The sequence below is a fragment of the Bicyclus anynana genome, chromosome 8 (genome assembly GCF_947172395.1).
Source record: "Bicyclus anynana chromosome 8, ilBicAnyn1.1, whole genome shotgun sequence".
NCBI classification, from domain to species: domain Eukaryota; kingdom Metazoa; phylum Arthropoda; class Insecta; order Lepidoptera; family Nymphalidae; genus Bicyclus; species Bicyclus anynana.
The window spans coordinates 1,204,021-1,223,605 of NC_069090.1; the positions used below are offsets into that span (position 1 = coordinate 1,204,021).

A 19,585-nucleotide genomic window follows, 5' to 3' on the forward strand; every position below is an offset into this window, starting at 1 on the left:
TCGTGTTGTGACGCATCAGAACAGAATCGGTATCATACATTTTGTATGCGACACATCAGAAGCCATCACGACATTTCATGTCCCAACACATAAGTGTAAACGTTGCCATATAAAATGCATGATACCGATTCTGTTCTGATGCGTCACGACACGACACGACAGACAAATATAAATCCGGCTTTACTCGTTTAACAAAATAAAGAGTCCCAAAATATATCATGTATTTTTGACAAGCTAACAAGCGTATTTAAATAAAAAAATAGTTTGTATTCAATATAAGTTCTCACCTTACTGCTACCCTTAGTGTTTTAGGCTGCCATAATCTTCACTGTTTTATTTTTAACCGAGTTACAAATCAGTATGTTCTTAATAAGCTTCTTGCGGTAGCTCAGGGACGCTGTCAGTATTTACGCTGCTATTGTTTCTATCCGTCTCTATTTTCGCGCAGTTTAGCTTGGCCACTTCCTCTTTCACAAGTTTCTTGATGTACTGTTGAAAATCACGAAGTTATTAAATGTCTAACTACTAATGCCTAGTCTATCTGTTCTCTGTTCCTTAAAAAGAGTGATTATAAGAAAACCTTGCCTTGTTGGCAATAATGGTTAGTACCTTGACCACTTAGGTAAGTAAAAACCATCATCATCACAGCCGATGGATGCACAGGACATAGGCCGACTAACAAATGTCACGTTCTTGAGCCTTTTTTTTTTCTGATTGTGTAAGTGCCGTAGGCTCCTTATGGGACGCAGCGCAGAAGCATCGCCTGATGGGGCCCGAAGGCAGAAGCAGAGTAGATGGGCGGAACGACTCTCTAAGGGCGTCTCCTCTGAGACTCGGACCTCGACTTAGAGGGCCGTTCGGGAAGGGTGTTTTGGCCTGAATGTATCAGTCCGAGCGCTCCTGAGTTTCTTGAGCCGCCTGCATACAGTTACAGCCGACTTGTTAGTTATAGACAATGCACCTACTAGGGCGACTAACAGCGATTCCCGGCGCGGGTCGCATTTGAGCACATTTGGACTTCAACCTATATCGGGTATTCAAACTATGCGCCATTGCCATTTCATGAGTGTTAAGCTAATATGGGCTCCTGCTTACAATAATTTAAGAAATCCGCACTTACCTTTTTTAATATTTCAAGTAATTCTGGCATTATATTTTTAAACACATCGTCATCCTTAGTTCCATCTGCTTCAGATTCTGGGTTTGAAATATTGGTTTCTGTGGTTTTATCGTTGTTATTTGTGATTTCTGTTGTTGCAGAAGCGTTGGGATCAGTTGCCTTTTCAGTGCTATTATTTAACAATTCATCCGAATCTTGTGTTACGTTTTCGGATGGTATCTCTTCAATTGTATTATTTACTTCAGTCACTGGATCATCAACATCTGTTTCTTCTTCTGTCGTAGTTTCTTCAGTTGATTCTGTATTATTTTCCATGATTTCTGTTGCTGCAACGTCGGTTGAATTTTCTGTACTTATAGAAACACCGGATTCATCAGATATTTCAGGACTAGTAGTAGAATTTATGTTTTCAGCCGATTTATCTGTGGTTGAAAGTTCCGAAGTATTTTCTTTTGTGGTCATCGAATCAATGGTTTTATTTGCATCCATTTCGCCGACATTGTAATAAACCCCAGGTTTCTGTAGATTCTAAAAAAATATTTCACATTTTACATACATACATAACTAAAACATATGCCTAGAACAATAATAGTTTATAATAATATAATATTTCTTATACTTACGTTCCAAATATATCCGTGATCTTCTGAAAGTTTCATTCCATAAGTTTTTGAAGTTGCATCATTCTTTGCATCGTTTGATCCCATTAACGCAACGATGTTGTCAAAAGATTTTTCTATTAAATCATAATCATTTGCTTTTTCTAAGGGTTCGTTTGTTACAATTGTATCGTTTTGTTTATTTTCGATATCATTTTCTTCACTTTTATTATCTTCAGAAGAGAGGGTAGGAATTTCTTCTAGTAAAATCGGAGATGTCGCATCTTCGCTGTCGCTCTCAATTTCAACTTTGTCATTCGTATTTTCTATATTTTCTTTAGAGATCTCTACATTTTCTATTGTATTTTGTTTATCTTTTGTAACACTTTCAGTGTTTTCAGGTGCTATATCTGATAAATTGGAAGTGCCCTGTTTTTGGTGATCAATGTATAGTTTCCTTCCTGCAATATTCTGAAACAAAATTATTTATATTTTAATAATTAGTCCGAGAGCAATAATTTATTTCCTGAACGTTTGTTTGCTTTGCAATTAGGTCTCTTAATAATTACTATTTATAGGGTAAAATATTAGAAATAAGTCATTTACTTACGTTCCAAATATTGATGTCATCGTCGGCAAGCTTCATTCCATAGGTATTTGAAGGTGCAGTATTAAGTTCATTTTTAGATCCCATAGAAGTAAGGATGTTGTTAAAAGATTTTTCAATCACATCGTAGGACGGATATGTATCCTCTATGTTTTCTTCGGATGTTTTTGCACTATTATTAGTATTTCGTATAGGTATTGGCTGTCTTATATATCTTTTAATCTTAGCAGGCATTGATTGAGATGCTTCATAGTCATTTATATACACGTGATCCCCTTTAAAGTTCTGTAACACAGAATTAGATGTTTTATTTTTAATTTCTCATCGTCTAAATATTTTTTATTATTAGTACTTATTCATTTTTTATTCCTACTACTTATTCATTCATAATAGGTATGTAGATTTATATGTAGGTACTGTTTCATTATTTTTACAAGAGGGAAGGACAGAATTTTTACAAGAAGATGGATGGACGCAGGACATTTCACTCTACAAAAGCGTAAGTAATATTCGGGAAGCTGTTGGTGCTATAAACTCTCGTACTTCCGAGAGTACCTAAGTTAAGCCTTCGGTTCTGGTCATCATCATTTACATATGTCAGAAATCTCGGAGCAGGGCCCGTTCCAGAAATATCGCCGCTCCGAGCAATTATTTTGCCACCTCATACATTTTCCAAAAGTACATTTTTTTATCCCATTTTATTTTTCCTTTTTTTAGCAATGTTAATATAATTTATATAAAACAATATTAAAAATTTATGAAAACAATATTTGTTATTATAATATATTAGTAGTTTTATAATGCCGTTCAAATGGCCAGAGACTGTACTCGATGGCAAAGCATTGTCTATCTAAAGATGACTCTCTAAGGTGGACACGATCCTCAGTCATGAGGGGCCAACTGGAGAGAGAGAGAGTTCAAAGTAATAAAATAAGTCTGCTGGGGATTAACTCCATTTTGCCGCCCCTCATTTTTGGAGGTCTGGCAAATGCCTCCCCTGGATTGGGCCCTGTATCTAAGTGTGGATAATATTTACTGTGAGTGTGGGTTTCAAATCACCGTCACATATAGGATAGAGGCCAGTTGCTAAATACAATAATGTAGTACATACCTCAATTTCAGCTAAAGCCGTCCGTAGAGCAAACAATAGTAGAATTATTATCTGTAAAAAAAATATTATTCAATTATAATTTAAAAAAAATAATTTACGCAATCCATAGAAAACTATTAAATTACGATTTTTAAGAAAAAGAAAACATTAAATTGACTGACTTAAATACTGAATAAATAAAAAATAATTGTAAATAAGTAGAAATCTTTTTTTTTTTTAATTTTTATTTTTTTGCAAATTAATCTATTAATGTGAGAAACATAATGGCAGAAATATTTTATTTAACAATGTTAAAATCCCAGTTTCAATATGACAATCGGTGATGATTGCACCCGGGCGCTGTGTGAGCTAGAGACGCCTCTGCCTACAGTTAAAACGGTGGGTTTGTTATCCCGTATCCGCATTAACAAGATAAATTAACTATTAATTTATACATACCTGTGTACTCGTATACATTCTGGCACAGTTACTTTCACAGCACAAACTAAAATATAAATAAACAACACGACTCCATCCATTTTATATACTGACTGAACTAAATGATAGTTTATCTTTTATCTTCGTATCATCTAACGCATTATCAACATTTTCCTCTAAATCATTTGCCCCGTTACTAAATGACGGGCTAATTAAAAGGTCGTTAACAAATACTTAGTCATGTTAAAGTGGTATGTGAAGCTAATTAAATTTTGCTTGTATTACTTAGTAGGTGATAGACATGATTATCACCTCATATTCGGCTCACTGCTGAGCACGAGTCTCCTCTCAGAATGGGAGGGGTAGGCCAATAGTCCATCACGCTCGCCCAATGCTTCACACAGGAAGAGAATTAAGAAAATTCTCATGTATGCATGTTTCCTCACGATGTTTTTCCTTCACCGTTTGAGACACGTGATATTTAATTTCTTAACTGAAAAGTTGGAGGCGCATGCCTGACTGGATTAGAACCTATGCCTTCCGGAATTGGAGGCAGAGTACATATCCACTGGGCTACCACGGCTCTTATAGTAGGTACCTAGTAATAGGTAATGGAGTTTGGTCCGTGGTGACTTTGGGAGGTAGCAGCGAAGGGTCCTCCTCCATTTTATCTGGATACTTGTCCAAGTATAAAAAGCACGTAATTATCCAAGTATAAGTATTTTTATATTTAGGGATATAGAACATATCCCCTTTCTCTAGAGACGGGTTGAGTTGGACCTTTAACGGCGTTTATTGAAAGGTTACCACGAAGACAAGACTGGCGACTGGTGACAAAGGTAATTTGTCATTTTATGATAGTAAAAAATTCGATTTATGGCGCTCAAAAGTCACCACTGTCCTAGCTGTCTGAGCTCCGGCACAGTGCTAGCTTTAAAACGAAAAATAATTGTAAATTAATGTCTGGTTGTCAGAGGCTCTTAATCTAAAGGACCTTTTTAGACTCTGTCTGTTCCGTCATTCTCAAAGTATTAGAGAAAATATGGTGATGATGAGATGTGGCGATGTTTCTTTACCGAGATGTATGAGAGACACTTTACAGGGCTTTCTTACAGGACACAGAATCTGCCCCCCTAGTCAAGTGGGATGTCGATTCTCTTTATACGATCGCTAATGCTTCGAAAACTAAAGATGTATGGCAATGACATTTGCTATCGACACGTGATCAAGATTTGTCATTCCCATACTTCTTTCTAGATTTCGAAGCGTTAGCGATCGTAGAAAGAGAACTGAATTCGTGATCTGAGCCACAGACTATCCACTGGACAAACTAGGCAGTTATAAAACATTCAATTATATGCACATTTAAATGATAAAGTTTTTATTATTTCAATAAATAGATTCTCATTACAACATTAATTTATATAATTTCTAATTTAATAATTTAAGGTATTCATATATTAATCACTTAAATTACGCATAATTATTTTTTAGCTATCAATAAATAATAAGTTAGTAGTACATCTCATAGCAATTAAACAGTGCTGATTACCTAATTACACTAATAGAATGTGTAAATTTTTTTTGTCACCTCTATACATTAATTACACGGTACTTGTATAGTGTATAGGCCGTTCCATATTCTCATGCATTGAATTTATGGCGCGAACCACGGTGCAATTCGTTGCGCGATTTTTGGCAAATGCTGTCATTGTTCCACATTCTAAAACGCGTCTGCGTCGTTAGGTAGGTACTGATTATTCATTATTACCTAGTTCACGAAAAGCTGACAAATATTGAGGGGCAACGCGCGACCTGGCACAAACATAGCGCAAAACCGCGAAGAATCTCGTCGTGAAACTGCTAAACTGTTGTTACCATTTTGTGTTATGTTGATGATGTTACCCTTGACTGTGCTTTCATCTGACAAGTTAGTGTACAATTGGCCCTAGGACGGCTTCTTCGCGGCATCATATCGGAATGCTAGACCGTTTGGCGGTACGTTTTTGTTGGCATGAAAATTGAAAATGTAGAGCGGCCTTGTCACGTTACAAGTTACGAAAAATTACGCCCATTCATTAATCGGACGCAATCACAATGTAAAAATGTATTGTGGTGCCTGTAAAATAACATTAAAATATATAATACACTTATAAAATTAATCAGAGAGAGTATTTTATTTCTTTTTGATTGATAAGTCTTCTTTTTTGTCGATCATAGTTTGAAGATCCCCGTCTATTGACGTTTTCGACTTGATTTCTACCAGTTGCTTAGTGACTTCTCCTTTAACGATTGTTTTAATATTCTGCAATAAAAATGTAATAATTAATTGTTTTATCTTAGAAGAGGAAATACGGAAAGTATTTTGTTAAGTTATATGAGTATATTATTGGAAATTGCTATTGTGATATTGTCGAAAACAAAAAAAACGTTTATATTTGCTGCAATATTTACCTCATTTAATATCTCCATATACGCCGTCGTCCATTTAGAAAGCCAATCCCAAAATTCTTCCTGCAAATGATAAAGAATTAATTCATCATTATACGAGTAAGTACTATTGGCCTAACCCTCTCAATCTGAGAGGAGACTCGTGCTCAGCAGGGAGTCAAATATGGAATGATAATCATGATGATGATGGTTATAAATAAGATTAATTAATTCATCATTATACGAATGGCCTACAAAGTATAAGGACCAAGAAGGTTACCCTCCTGATCATAAAGAGGGATTCCGTCTAACTTCAAACTCTTACTTCTGTAATCCCTTATGTTTTTGAGCTCAGAGCCAATCAATAACGGTTGGCGGATTTAGAGTAATAATGTTTTAATTCCGTAAAGATGATCTGCCTCTGCATTCTGTAAAGTAACAGCGCTGTGACATCGTTCGCTTTTGTGACAACTTCGTTGTTAGTGGCATTTTAATTTTGACATTCTATAAACATCAGAATAAGACGTGTTATTGGCGAAAGATTCATCAACGAGTGTATAATAGCGGAATCACATCCCTGGTGACTATCTGATGTTAAAGTTACGAGTAATAATGACCGACGGCTTAACTTGCTCTCCTATGTACTACCGACTTCCACAGTAGACCATTTCTATTTTCAATTTCACTGACAGTTTCTTGGAAAATATAAAAGCTCAAAACTTCAAAGTTCCTTCTCGAAGGATCATATCAAATAACTTGGCATTAAATTTTATTAAAAATGCTTAGTGTATTTAAATTTTCATATTCCTACTTAAACTTACCTTATCAAACAATTCTTCAAAATTGAGATCCGTAGATTTTTCTTGTTTTATATCATCGTGATTATTCTAAAATAAAAAGATTATTGTTGTATATATTGTTATTATGTACATTTTAGCCAAATAATATAAAATTAGATATTAATTTGGTGGATTTACTTACGTGATCATTGCTATTTTCTTCTACTTCAATATTTGCTTCGTTTAAAACTTTAATATCAGAGGTTTTTATGTCAGTCTCTTTAACTACTTCTGTTAATGTATCTTGTTTTATATCTGTTGATGAAGTCTCATTCGGAAGTATACTTTCTATAGGATCAAGTTCTAATGTCTCTTGTTCATTATTTATTGTTTCGTTAGGAGTAGAATTTCTTGAATCATTGATTTCTGTGGTTTGTGCTTCGGTTTTTACAGAAATATTATCTTCAGCCGTCTGATTGTTGTTAACAAAAGGTTCTGCTTCATTATTCTGTCATAAAACATCAGTAAAAAATAATTAAAACATAACATATTTACATCAATTGTGTAGCTAGTCAAACTTAAAACAGATTTTACTTACATTTAAGTTACATATACTTTGCTCTGGTTTTTCTATTTCTTCATTATTTTCAATAACATTTGTAATTGCTCCCTTATCAGTAATATTACGAGTACCATTAATATTAGCATCGTCTACATCAATAATGGCGTCACTTGGTTCGGCATCTAACTTATCATCTGTGAGTTTGTCAGAATTCGGTTGAGTGTAATCTTCGAGTTGTTTGTCCGCAATATCCTGAAATATTTTTTTGGAATGTTCATACTTTAGAGATTTAAAAGCTTATTAAACAAACTATGATCATAAGTCTGGTCTTTTTATTAGTTTTCATAATATCAGCAATATGACTTACCACATTCTTGTCACTCACAAGTAGTTTCTTTACCGCTGTTGAATTCAAAATTCCATTTATATTACCAAACTTATCCTTTACTTTGTCTTTGATAGAGTTAATTCTTTTACTTATTTGGTTGACGTTATTCATCATCTCTTCTTTGTAAACATTTTTGATTACTTCGCTATTATTAGTTACTATTTGTTTATCAACCACCTGAGTGAAACTTTCATTGTTTACCTTATTGGTTAGTTCAGAATTTAGTAGCTTCTCCATATTTCTGTCATCATTTCTATCTATAGGTGTTTGTTTAATGTTTTTCAATTCATTGTCAGGAGTAGTCAATTGTATTTGCTTATACGGATTACAATTTAGTGGTGAGCTTTCAAGTGGTCTTTGCTGCACAGCTTGGCTGATATATTGGTTTTGTAACGGTTCATTTTGTATGTTATTTATTTGCTGAAAACATGTAAATGTCCTAATCAATTATTAAAGAAATAAATCCCCTATTTTATTCCATAAAATATATCATAATAACTGCCATGTTGGTATAATAGTGATCGGTCTATGTGGCATTAGATCAGGGGGTTTCGGAATTCAAGCTTCGTGCTGACTCACTACAGTTCGTGCGCTGTAGCATGGTGCGGGTGACAATTGGTTTCACTCTTGAAAGTTTGCCGCGAATAACGATAATAGTACGTATTATGAACATCACACAGGCAACTGTCACCCACACCATGCTACAGTGTATGAACCGTAATCAATATCTCTTAATAGTGATCGTTTTCGTACAATGTGTCTACTGTCTACTTACATTCCATACATAACCTTGATCGCTTCTCAAGTTCCCATATCCTCTAGGTACATTGGCAAATTGTCTGCCCCCGGAATATACAGGGTTCATGTTCTCATACAAAACATTTCCGTATTCATCCCTCAAAGGACCGTTCGCTCTCATAGAGTTGTCAATGGACTGAAAGGAAATTAAATAGCAATATAAATTTTTGTTAATAATACATTTTGCCGTCTTAAAACGAAAGGAGAGGAAAATAAAAACCGTTGTTGGTTTTTTTTTGTGCATTTTATCAAACAACGTCCTGTCAGCAAAAACGCAAATTTTTTGTACATAATAGTAATATAATTTGGATAAACGTAGGTAATATTAATTAGTCTTAAGATAGTTTTACTTTTACGTTTTAGCTTAAGTATAATTAGGAGAGCTACATAGTCACTTTAGTGACTAAGCTCTTTAAAAAAGAATAAAAAAAAAGATTTAAATTAAATAAAATTAACTTCTGATTCTGACATGTAAAACTATCGACTATAAATAAAGAAACAGGTCCTACAAAGTCCCTATGTCCATCGACCAAAGACGTATGCGCCTGTAATTTCAACGGCAAACATGCTCTTGGGGCCATGCTCATGGGGTTTAAACACAACCTTTCACAAAACCATCATGATATCTGTGTATCTTATTGAGTGGTAGACGTAATGGTACCCCATTAAGTGGCACCAATTCAGTAAATGACATCACTATACAAAACAATCCTGCGTTATGCTTAATGGTCCTCAGGGTACGAAGTGTCGAAACATTATAAAATCGCTATATAAGGCTCCAGGTCGGAACACAGAAATGGTTATTTGAGTAAAGCACGGCGGTTGTACTGGCTGAAAAGAACTAGAGTTGTCGCAATACCTACTAACGAAAGGTGTATCTACTAAGGAAAGGGAATAATCGGGAATAATCTGTGTGCATAATAAAGAAATATTCTTATAACTCCCAATATATTTAAAGCCTCAGTGGTAAAGGATTCATATAGTCTCCGCTGAGCTATAGTCGTAGCCACTCCCAAAACAGCTTTTTCCTACTAATTGGAGGGAAAGTTTGTGTGTAAGTATGTGTGTCTTTTTTTTTTTTTTTTTTTCCTCAGAGGTTTCGGAAAAATACATTTACGTATCATCAGGGCTTGATGGTCTGCCCCGGTAAGTCGGGTCGGTGTGTGTGTGTGTGTGTGTGTGTATTCCTCTGTTGTGCTGCAGTAACTAAAGCGATTTGGACAAAAATTTTGATGAAAATAGTTTTTACTCTGGATTAACGCATACTTTTGATCCCGGAAAAATCCATGGTTCCCGCGGGATTTGTGAAAATATGCCAAAAAAATACACCTGCCTATAATGAAGCTGGCTGCCTCGTTAACCTATATGATTAACCTATAGGATATCTATAAGTCCAGGTTGAAAGACGTGGCAAATATTATACTTAAAAAACATTGTTGTATGATATAATATAACTTTTAGTTTTATTTGTCTAATATTTTACTAGTCTTAAATAAATAAGTACCTTAAAAGTATATAAGTATTATATTAGTATATTAACATTAAGTACCTTATAAGATAAGTATATAAGTCTTAAATAAGTACCTTATAAGTTATAGTAATTTATGTACTTAATGAAAATCGGGTCTTAGGTTTCATTTTTATTTTTCTTATTTAAGTAGGTGGGAATCGAGTAGGTAGGTACATTGTCCTTAATTTAATTTTCACAGTTCTTATACTTATTTAATTATACTTTATCTATATGGCTATACTTAGTAGTTTCTTCACTTACTGGTCTACTGACTAACATTCTGTTGACGTGGTCCGGTATAACTTGCGGGTCCAAGTTGTGCTGAGCCAATCCATCAGGTATGTTCTGGAACAAATAATTTCTTATCTATATTAATATTATAAAACTAAAGACTTTGTTTGTTTGTTTGATTGAACGCGCTAATCTCAGGAACTACTGCCCCTGTAGCTAAGTGGCACGTCGATTTTTTTTCTACAATCGCAAACGCTTCGAAAACTAGAAAAATGTATGGGAATTACATTTGCTATCGACAGGTTACTTGATCAAGATCTGTCATTCACATACATTTTTCTAGATTTCGAAGCGTTTGCGATTGTAGAAAGAGAATCCTATGTGTCATTTGGCTACAGGGGTAGTTCCGATTTGAAAAATTCTTACAGTGTTAGATAACCCATTTATTGAGGAAGGCTATAGGCGGGTACGAGAACCACGCGGGTGAATGGAATATAATTCCTTTCGATATTGTGAAATGCAAAATTTTAAAGCAGTACGTAGTACGTACGTAGTACTTGCCACTTGGGTTTTATTAAGTTTACTTTTTTACTAGATATTATTAGGTATTGATGATTTGGTTCGATAGGATTGAGGTGGATTAAATCTTACTTGTCTAACCGCTCACAGGTCGTAGTAGTTGGTGGCACTCGTTCTGATTTCTGTGAAATCCCGTCTGGTGTTCCACAGGGTTCTCATTTGGGACCACTATTTTTTAATTTATATTTGTTTGACATTTATAGTTTTAAATTATTTAGTGTACGCCGATGTCATAACTAAATACCTAATAGTTAATTTCGGCTCTTCTCAGTAGAACCTGCGTTACGAACCAGTGGTAGAGATGGGTTTCGTTTCAAAAGTGCTTAACTAAATTAAATGATTTATAATATTTATTGAATTAAATGATTTAGAATACGAATTAATTTGTTTTTTAAACAGTTTATAATTGATAGAACGCGTAACGCATCGAGATAATTGCAAACATAAACGCATACGTATAGGTAGGCTTTACCTGATAGTTTACTAGTTGTCTTTTCCGACGAATTTTGTCCGTTGGTTGAACCTGTAACATTAATACAATCAATACAAGTAAATAAAATTGAAATGTATGTCTGTGATTTCAAAATAACTGTCAAGTGCTTATAACTGTTTACATGATACTAAAATATAATCCAGCTTTTTTTAAAATTTTTGACAGTCTGTCTTTCTGTTTGTCTGGGCTAATCTCGGGAATAACTGAACTGCTTTTTATAGGACTTTCACTGGAAGATAGAGGAGGTTATAGTACAACATAATATAGACTACTTTTTATCCCAAAAAAATACATGTTTCCCGTGGGATTTGTAAAAAACAGAATTTCACTTTCTCTGCTATCTCAAGTACAACCAATAGAATTATGCTGTAGTAGTTAAGTATATTTCCAAGAAAACTCTGTTAGAATGAACATTATACTGCTCGACTCTCTTCATCGAGTTAGTATATTGTTTTATTTTAGTAGATACTTACATTGTTCCTCTTAATACTTGGATACATTTCTTTCATTTTATTTAACAACTTATTTCTCAGTCCCTTGACCTGAAACATTTTTTTATATAACAATCCCATATGATTTTCATAATAAAAATCAATTGCAATGTCCTCAAACAAACAAACTCAAAACAAAACTCTGCAAACTCCCAGTGAAACGGTAATGATCTAAATCCGAATTAAATCCTACTATTATAATCACGAAATTATATTATCACGAAATAATATTATAATCACAAAAGTTTGTATGGATGTTTTTATGGATATGTGTTTGGATGTTTGTTATCCTTTAACGCCGCAACTATTGAACCGATTTGGTTGAACTTTGAAACGAAGATAGATAATATCCTGGATTAACATATAGGCTTATCATCCCGAGTCAAATGGTTCCCACGGTATTTTGTGATAAACTGAATTCCACGTGGACAGAATCGCAGGCGTCCGCATTAGGTAATTATTATTTTTTAATTTTGTTTTGTTTGCTCTACTAAACGGGTTGTTTTTTATCTTTTTTTATACTACCTGTATAAAAAAAGATAAAAAACAACTTAAAATACAAAACAACATTGAATAGAAGTAGGCGTTAATTTGTGAAATTTCAATAAGAATCGTAAGTGAACATTATGGAATGAACATTTCCCGAGGATACCGGTAAAGACGTAGAATATAGTAGAATTAGTTGGTTTTCCCCGGACAATAAAGTTACGTGATAGCCCAGTGGTGTATCTGCCTTCCATTCAGAGGGCGTAGGTTCGAATTCGGTCCGGAAGATGCAACTTCAACTTTTTAACATCTTGAATGATATTTTTTTAGTACTTCTCTAGTAAGAAGTACTCCTACAAATACCAATTTTGACAAATGTAACTTGATAGATATAGGACTTTCTATACAAACTTTCATTCCCTGTTCCCTCCTTCTGATTTTTTGCGACTAAAAGTATCCTATAAAAATACCATAGTCTACCTAGTCAATAAGGTTTCACATCGTGCCAAGTTTTATTTAAATTCATTCAGTAGTTTCAGCGTGATGCCCGCTCAATAAAATTCGAACAGACAGACTATAAACTAAAAAACATATTTTGGCTTCAGTATCGAGCAGCGGCGAAGAGTCTATACAGGTCGATTCCCGCTTGGTTACCTTTTCAAAATCCATATACATATAATTTATATAAATAATTTTTTTAAAATATCTTCAATCTTTTTTTAAAATATATTTCGTACAAAAAGAGAAAGTACATCTGTCTGTCTGTCTGTTACATTTTCACGGCTAAATCGATCAAGATGAATTTTGATATAATGGTAAAATAAAATATATGTACAGAATTGAACCTGCCACAGTTTTATTATTAGTATATTAAATTAATTTATTTGTTTGCTAGCAAAAACTTACGTCAATTGGATCCCAATCAGCAAATTCGTATCCGTGTCCGTTGGTAAACGGACGAGCAGTTACCGCTAATTCCTGTAATAATTTTTCGTCAAAGTAAATCTAAGCTATAAAAAATATTATTATAAAAAGAGCCGTGATAGCCTTGTGGATATGACCTCTGCCTCCGATTCTGGAGGGTGTGGGTTTGAATCCGATCCAGGGCATGCACCTCCAACTATTCAGTTGTGTGCATAAAAATCACGTATTCCAACGGTGAAGGAAAACATCGTGAGGAAACCTGCATACCAGAGAATTTTTATTCTATGCGTGTGTGAAGTCTGCCAATCCGCATTGGGCCAGCGTTGTGGACTATTGGCCTAAGCCTTCTCGTTCTGAGAGGAGACTCGAGCTCAGCAGTGAGCCGAATATGGGTTGATAACTATCTATGTAAAATTAAATCTAAAATCACGGAAAAGAAGAGATGTTTTCAGTGTCATGCGCTACGGCTACCACGGCTCACTGCAGTGGAACTGAGGAGGCTATATTATTATCTCCAAATTAAAATAAAATTATATTTGTATTACCACAGTAGATATAACAAGGTATTACTATGTATCTAACTACAATCTTAGAATAGACTATACACGTTTCTAAAAAACAGGAAGGTAAAGGAGATCGATGGGTTTATTCGTCAAGTTTTAGTGTCATTTTAGTGAAGACAATAATATTTTAGAAGTCTCAGAAAAATCAAACCACCTGAGATTTTTCATTGAAAACGCTGCATAATCCCATTGAAATATGAGACTATTGACTATTGGTTATTTGAAGATAAGCAGTCCTGGATTAGCCTAAGTTAAGAGGGGCACCAGACACGACCAAGAAAAAGAAAGCACACGAAAGTTTAAGCAATTTCAAAATACACACTTTTTTTTCATTCATTCTTTGACAGTTCACTTAAGCACAGTAGATATATTACAAGCAGTAGTTGGACTTCATACTAAAGGTCGAAACGCGAGCTATACCTACGCAGCTCGTACGTGGGGTGATCGTGGGGTGAAGACCGTTGCGACTGTGCCGCGGTGACGAACGCAGTGTATTGGATTTTTTAATTATGACGACTAGGAAAAAAGCTATTATTTTTATAAAGTTTGATTAATATTTTGTATTCTAAAGGCATAATTTAATAAATATATATATAAATAAATGCTTAAATGATAAAATTGTGTAAATAGGTAAATGACGTAAACGTTAATATAATATTATTAAATAATTATTTATTAACTTCTTCATTTAGGTTGTTTTCTTTGATTATTATGTAATACATAGATTTAAATCTTATGACATGTATGTTTTGTATACCTGTATTTTAAGGTAATAAAGAAGTTACGTAAAGAAGTTGTTTGAATTTAACAACATTATTGTGTTGCTCATACTTTAATGTATTTGAATAAAAAAAGTAAAGAGCCAGCTGATATCAATATACCTATCCAGCTTTTTTTATTAAACTACTAGCGAACCCGGTCAATCTCAATTTGTTTTTTGTAGTTCCTTCCCTACATGCCAAGTCAGGGTCAATTTTTTATCGTCTATTCTATAGTGTGGGGGTATCGTTATCGGTATTTTTGTACATTACATAAGGGGTTAAAGTGCTAACATAATCTACGGAACCCTACACTGCGCGTGGCCCGACACGCACTTGACCGATTTTTTATTATTTGGTCACCTAGAGTGGTGGTAATAGATAGATGGCATCACCAAAATAAATATATGAAGGTCCTTCAAGATCATTGATTAGTATCAGCCTTATTTAAATCTACCAATCAAAAAACAACACGCATTTTATTGATCACTTCCTATTTTACTACAATTTACAAAGTATTTTATTTGTTTATTTAAAAAAAAGTATATTTACAATCACATAACTAAATGGAAACACAAAGTTGGCAAATGTAATTAAAATGCTGGAGGCAGGCAGCCCTATCACATGTTTACGGAGCGCGCGGCTGTAGGTATTTATTTCAAAAATATGGCCGAGTTATTATACTGCTTGTAATATATCTACTGTGACTTAAGTCTAATGTAGAAATAGGCCAACAGGAGTAATTGCTTAATCAAAATTCCTTAATCCGGCACTGAAGACAAGGTTAACCTTCAGTTAATTTTTTAAACAACGGTATTTTTTAAATCTATGCTAATATTATAAATGCGAAAGTACATCTGTCTGTCTGTCTGTTACCTTTTCACGGCTAAATCGATCAAGATGAATTTTGGTACAATGATAAATAGGATCTTGGAGCAAAATTAAGGCTTTTTGACCCTGAAATAAAAATAGAAAGAGGTGAAATAGGGGTTGAAAGTTTGTATAGAAAGTCCTTCATTTTTAGACTTAAAGTTTTAAAAGTTTTTTCATAAATCATAAAAAAATTCGAAATATTATGTGATTCAAGAATTTTTAAAATTCAACCCTTAAAGTGGTGAAATAGACGTTGAAAGTTAACATTGATTTCCACACGGACGAAGTCGCGGGTGTTCGCTAGTGGTGTAATAAAATTATCACAACGTGTAACCTGTATGATTAGGTAGTGTCTACCACTTATCAATACACTTACCTCATTATCATTATGTCGGTTTGTTTCGTCACGCGCGTTGTCAGCAAAATTATCACGTTCGTCACCACCTACATCAGTGTCGGTGTTTTCTGCTTTCATTTCATCACCTGTTGATTTTTGGTGTTCCTGTGTGATAGAAAATACATTCAAAAAGGTTGGATTGTTATTTACATACTGGGATAATAAGTTTTCAAATCGTATAGCAATCTCCAGGATATGCCTAACGAGATAATTTTAGCTACATATCGCTTTATGTTTCATACTATTACAAAAAGTGATATTTACGAAAATATCTCTACCTCTCTTTTGTTATATTGGATTAAAAACGTTTACGTTTACGTTTATAATATCACTTAAAAAGTCTACAAAAGCGTTTTCTATTCTATTCTATTATTTCTTCTTTCTTTCTTTCTTTCTGGTTTTAATGGTGGTGGTGGATTAGTATGCTGATACTTACAATCAGTTCTCTGTTATCGAATTGATATCCATGACCATTGGTAAATGGACGCTTTGTCTCGGCCACCTCTGTAAGACTCTCCTGTAGTTTCTGCTTTGTGTTGTCCTGTAATAACAACACATTGAATAGAAGCATTGGGAATCACAGATTTTTATCACGTGACCTGTCGATAGCAAATGTCATTCCCATACATTTATTTAGTTGTCGAAGCGTTTGCGATCGTAGAAAGAGAATCGACGTGAAACTTGGCTACAGGGGCTGGTTATGCCAGACAAGCGCAAAATGCACAACATACGGCTGCGCGCGTCCTTTGGTTCAAACGCGTTTCATGAACAGGCTCATGACTAAGGGCCTATTTTAACAGCCAGGCCAGGCCGCTCTCTTTACAAGAAGGGTGGAATGGAATATGGAACATATACCCACCACGCTGCTACGTATTGGCTGGCGATAATGTTTGATTGTGTAACGATATCACTATTAGCGGATGATAAGTCAAAAACAGAAAAATGTCCGGGACCAATGGATGGTTCTCCCAAGCGCGGGTTTAGCACCAGCAACATAGCAACCCCGGAGGAAAAAAAAGCTCGAAGCTCACCTGGATATTGTACCTAGACTAACTGGACCAATCCAGTTATTTTGTTATTGTCCACAAGGTGGACTGACAGTGCGTATTGCCAATGATTACCTATGCTCGCTAACGATGGGCCTCATAAGAAAACTAATTACACAGCGGGCGATGGAACGAGCTATGCTAGGAGTATCTCTGCGTGATCGAATCAGAAACGAGGAGATCCACAGAAGAACTAACTGTTGGTCGACCCCCCACCAGGTGGACTGACGACATCTAGCGAGACGCAGGGATTCGCTGGATGCAGATGGCTCAGTATCGTGATGTTTGGAAGTCCTTACAAAAGGTCTATGTTCTACAGTGGATGTCCATCGGCTGATATGATGATGATGACAAGGTGGACCGATAGGACATCTAGTGGATTACAGGGAGCCGCTGGATGCTGGTGTCTCGAGACCGTTTTGTTTGGAAGTCCATGTCCAGCAGTGGGCGTCTATCGGCTGATAATAATGATAATGATGATACATGGAAAATGATAGCATTACCTGTACTTGAACCAAAGTGTACGCTGCGATTGATACCAGTGACTGTAGAGCAAACAGCAGTAGGATTATCTGTAAGGAAATAGAATAACATTCGGTATTCATAAAACGTACACAACGTAGAAACAGAATGACACAACATACAAAGGAACGTCTACTAACTATAAACTACCTCCCTACCAAATTACATCTTTGTACGTTAAGCGGTTTTCGATATTTCGTGATGAGTGACCTTTCGCTTTTTATATGATATAGGTTAATATGTAGCGATAAGGCCGCCTTTTGTATACTACTTCTTTTCTATTCTTTTTTTTCTTCTTATTATTTGTATACACGACCCTATAAAACCCTGTAGCTCCGAAAGTAATGATCGCAGATAACCTGTTACTTTTAGAAAATTGCTTTACTATTAGCATACTCCTGATCTATTTAAAAATCTGTCATCAACCCTATTGATTACCATGATTATTAACATTTAAAAAAAAACATGGCGAATATTATTTTTTAACCATATTGGTTGGTTAATTCCCTTGTCCCATAAAATATAATTATTACTTCGTCAACTATTGATATGAAATGTCAATAAATTATTAATTAATTAATTATTATTAATAACTATTACATACCTGAGTATAGTACATTTTCACAACACGATCACAATACAACTAAACTAGGATGCTCCTATAATTCTAGCTCTAAGCTATTACTATTGAGTAGTAATGATTGAGAAATATTAGATAATATTTATATACAATTTTCTAATTAATATTTTATCTCTTCTATTTTTATCTTCAATTGCCTCTATTAAATAATTCCGTGCCTATTACCAAACTATAGATAAATGAATGGTAGATAAACAAGAGCTGGGTACTTCTAGATTGTATAAGCTTCTTACCATAAGGACTCCAGTGGTCCAGTGGAGTATACATTGGTTAATACCCGAAAGAATTCATTATCAACCTATATTCAGCTCACTGTTGATCTCGAGTTTCCTCTCAGAATGAGAGGGGTTAGGCCAATAGTCCACCACGCTGGCCCGCGGATTGGCAGACTTCACACACGCAGAGAATTAAGTAAATTCTCTGGTATGGTCTCAGGTTTCCTCAGAATGTGTTTCCTTCATCGTTTGAGACACGTGATATTTTTTTTTAAATGCACACAACTGTAAAGTTGAAGGTGCATGCCCCGGATTTGAACCCACACCCTCCGTGATATCCACTGGGCTATCACGGCCCGAAAAAATACTTATCTCCAAAGTCTCTATAAAAGTGATGTGGCTATAGTTTGGCAACTTCGTTCGTAACACTTCCGCGCGGGTTGGGAGGAGGCGCGATGAATGAAAACCCACGACTGATGCACGTGACTTCCTCGCATGCACGATTTCACACTCGCGCAGTCTTTTCTCCCGTCGCCCGCATATCATGGGAGTGGTATATTTATTTTCTATACTAATATTATAAAGAGGAAAACTTTGTTTGTATGTTTGTTTGTTTGATATAATAGGCTCAAAAACTACTGGACCGATTTTAAAAATTCTTTCACCATTCGAAAGCTACATTATCCACAAGTAACATAGGCTAAATTTTATTTTGGAAAAAAATAAGGTTCCTTAAGATATTTGGGTTTTTCGGACACAATGTGTAAAAAATCAACCAGAAAAGTAGAGTAGGGGTAGGTTAGGTTAGGTTAGGTTAGGGTAGGGGTAGGATAGGGGTAGTTGAAAGTTTACATAGAGTTTTACGCGGACGAAGTCGAGGGGGGTGCTCTCCGAGGCACGGGAGTGTACTCCTGAATCCAACAACTTTCTATCGAAATTTCTTTAGAAGAAAACTAAGCTTAATATTTCATTGCCCAACCTAGGTAATTGAACCTAGAATCCAATAGCAAGCAAGACGTTAGTTAGGTTAGGTTAGAGAAGGCAGT

General features: G+C 34.9%; 2 protein-coding genes across 3 annotated transcripts; both read right to left on the reverse strand.

Moving 5' to 3' along the window:
* Positions 1 to 354: 354 nt before the first annotated feature.
* On the reverse strand, positions 355 to 3,955 carry LOC112050371 (dentin sialophosphoprotein-like). Its single transcript, XM_024088624.2, has 6 exons — positions 3,876 to 3,955; positions 3,438 to 3,488; positions 2,330 to 2,611; positions 1,744 to 2,190; positions 1,121 to 1,648; positions 355 to 489 (listed from the first exon to the last, which is right to left on the reverse strand). The coding sequence occupies exons 1-6, from the start codon at positions 3,891 to 3,893 to the stop codon at positions 367 to 369; spliced, it is 1,449 nt and encodes a 482-aa protein (XP_023944392.2). The 5' UTR covers positions 3,894 to 3,955; the 3' UTR covers positions 355 to 366.
* Positions 3,956 to 5,194: 1,239 nt separating this feature from the next.
* Positions 5,195 to 18,371, reverse strand: LOC112050364 (putative leucine-rich repeat-containing protein DDB_G0290503). 2 transcript variants are annotated; one of them, XM_024088617.2, is made up of 15 exons: positions 18,289 to 18,371; positions 17,666 to 17,734; positions 16,553 to 16,657; positions 16,096 to 16,221; positions 13,508 to 13,579; positions 12,098 to 12,166; positions 11,604 to 11,654; positions 10,583 to 10,666; positions 8,789 to 8,947; positions 7,993 to 8,433; positions 7,662 to 7,877; positions 7,266 to 7,571; positions 7,106 to 7,171; positions 6,309 to 6,368; positions 5,196 to 6,159 (listed from the first exon to the last, which is right to left on the reverse strand). In XM_024088617.2, exons 1-15 carry the CDS (start codon positions 18,301 to 18,303, stop codon positions 6,031 to 6,033), a joined length of 1,968 nt encoding a protein of 655 aa, XP_023944385.1. In that variant the 5' UTR covers positions 18,304 to 18,371; the 3' UTR covers positions 5,196 to 6,030. The 2 variants fall into 2 exon arrangements, with proteins under 2 accessions (XP_052739112.1, XP_023944385.1); XM_052883152.1 differs by lacking the exon at positions 12,098 to 12,166 and having other exon boundaries at positions 5,195 to 6,159.
* Positions 18,372 to 19,585: the final 1,214 nt, after the last annotated feature.

Bases quoted from the DNA above. Each gene is read 5' to 3' on its own strand.
- LOC112050371 (XM_024088624.2), bottom strand. The intron at 2,191-2,329 runs GTAAGTAAATGA...ATTTTGTTTCAG, and splicing joins ATGACATCAATATTTGGAAC to AATATTGCAGGAAGGAAACT. The intron at 1,649-1,743 runs GTAAGTATAAGA...ATATTTTTTTAG, and splicing joins ATCACGGATATATTTGGAAC to AATCTACAGAAACCTGGGGT.
- LOC112050364 (XM_024088617.2), bottom strand. The intron at 12,167-13,507 runs GTAAGTTTTTGC...AAAATGTTTCAG, and splicing joins CTGATTGGGATCCAATTGAC to GTCAAGGGACTGAGAAATAA. The intron at 7,572-7,661 runs GTAAGTAAAATC...GTTTTATGACAG, and splicing joins AAAGTATATGTAACTTAAAT to AATAATGAAGCAGAACCTTT.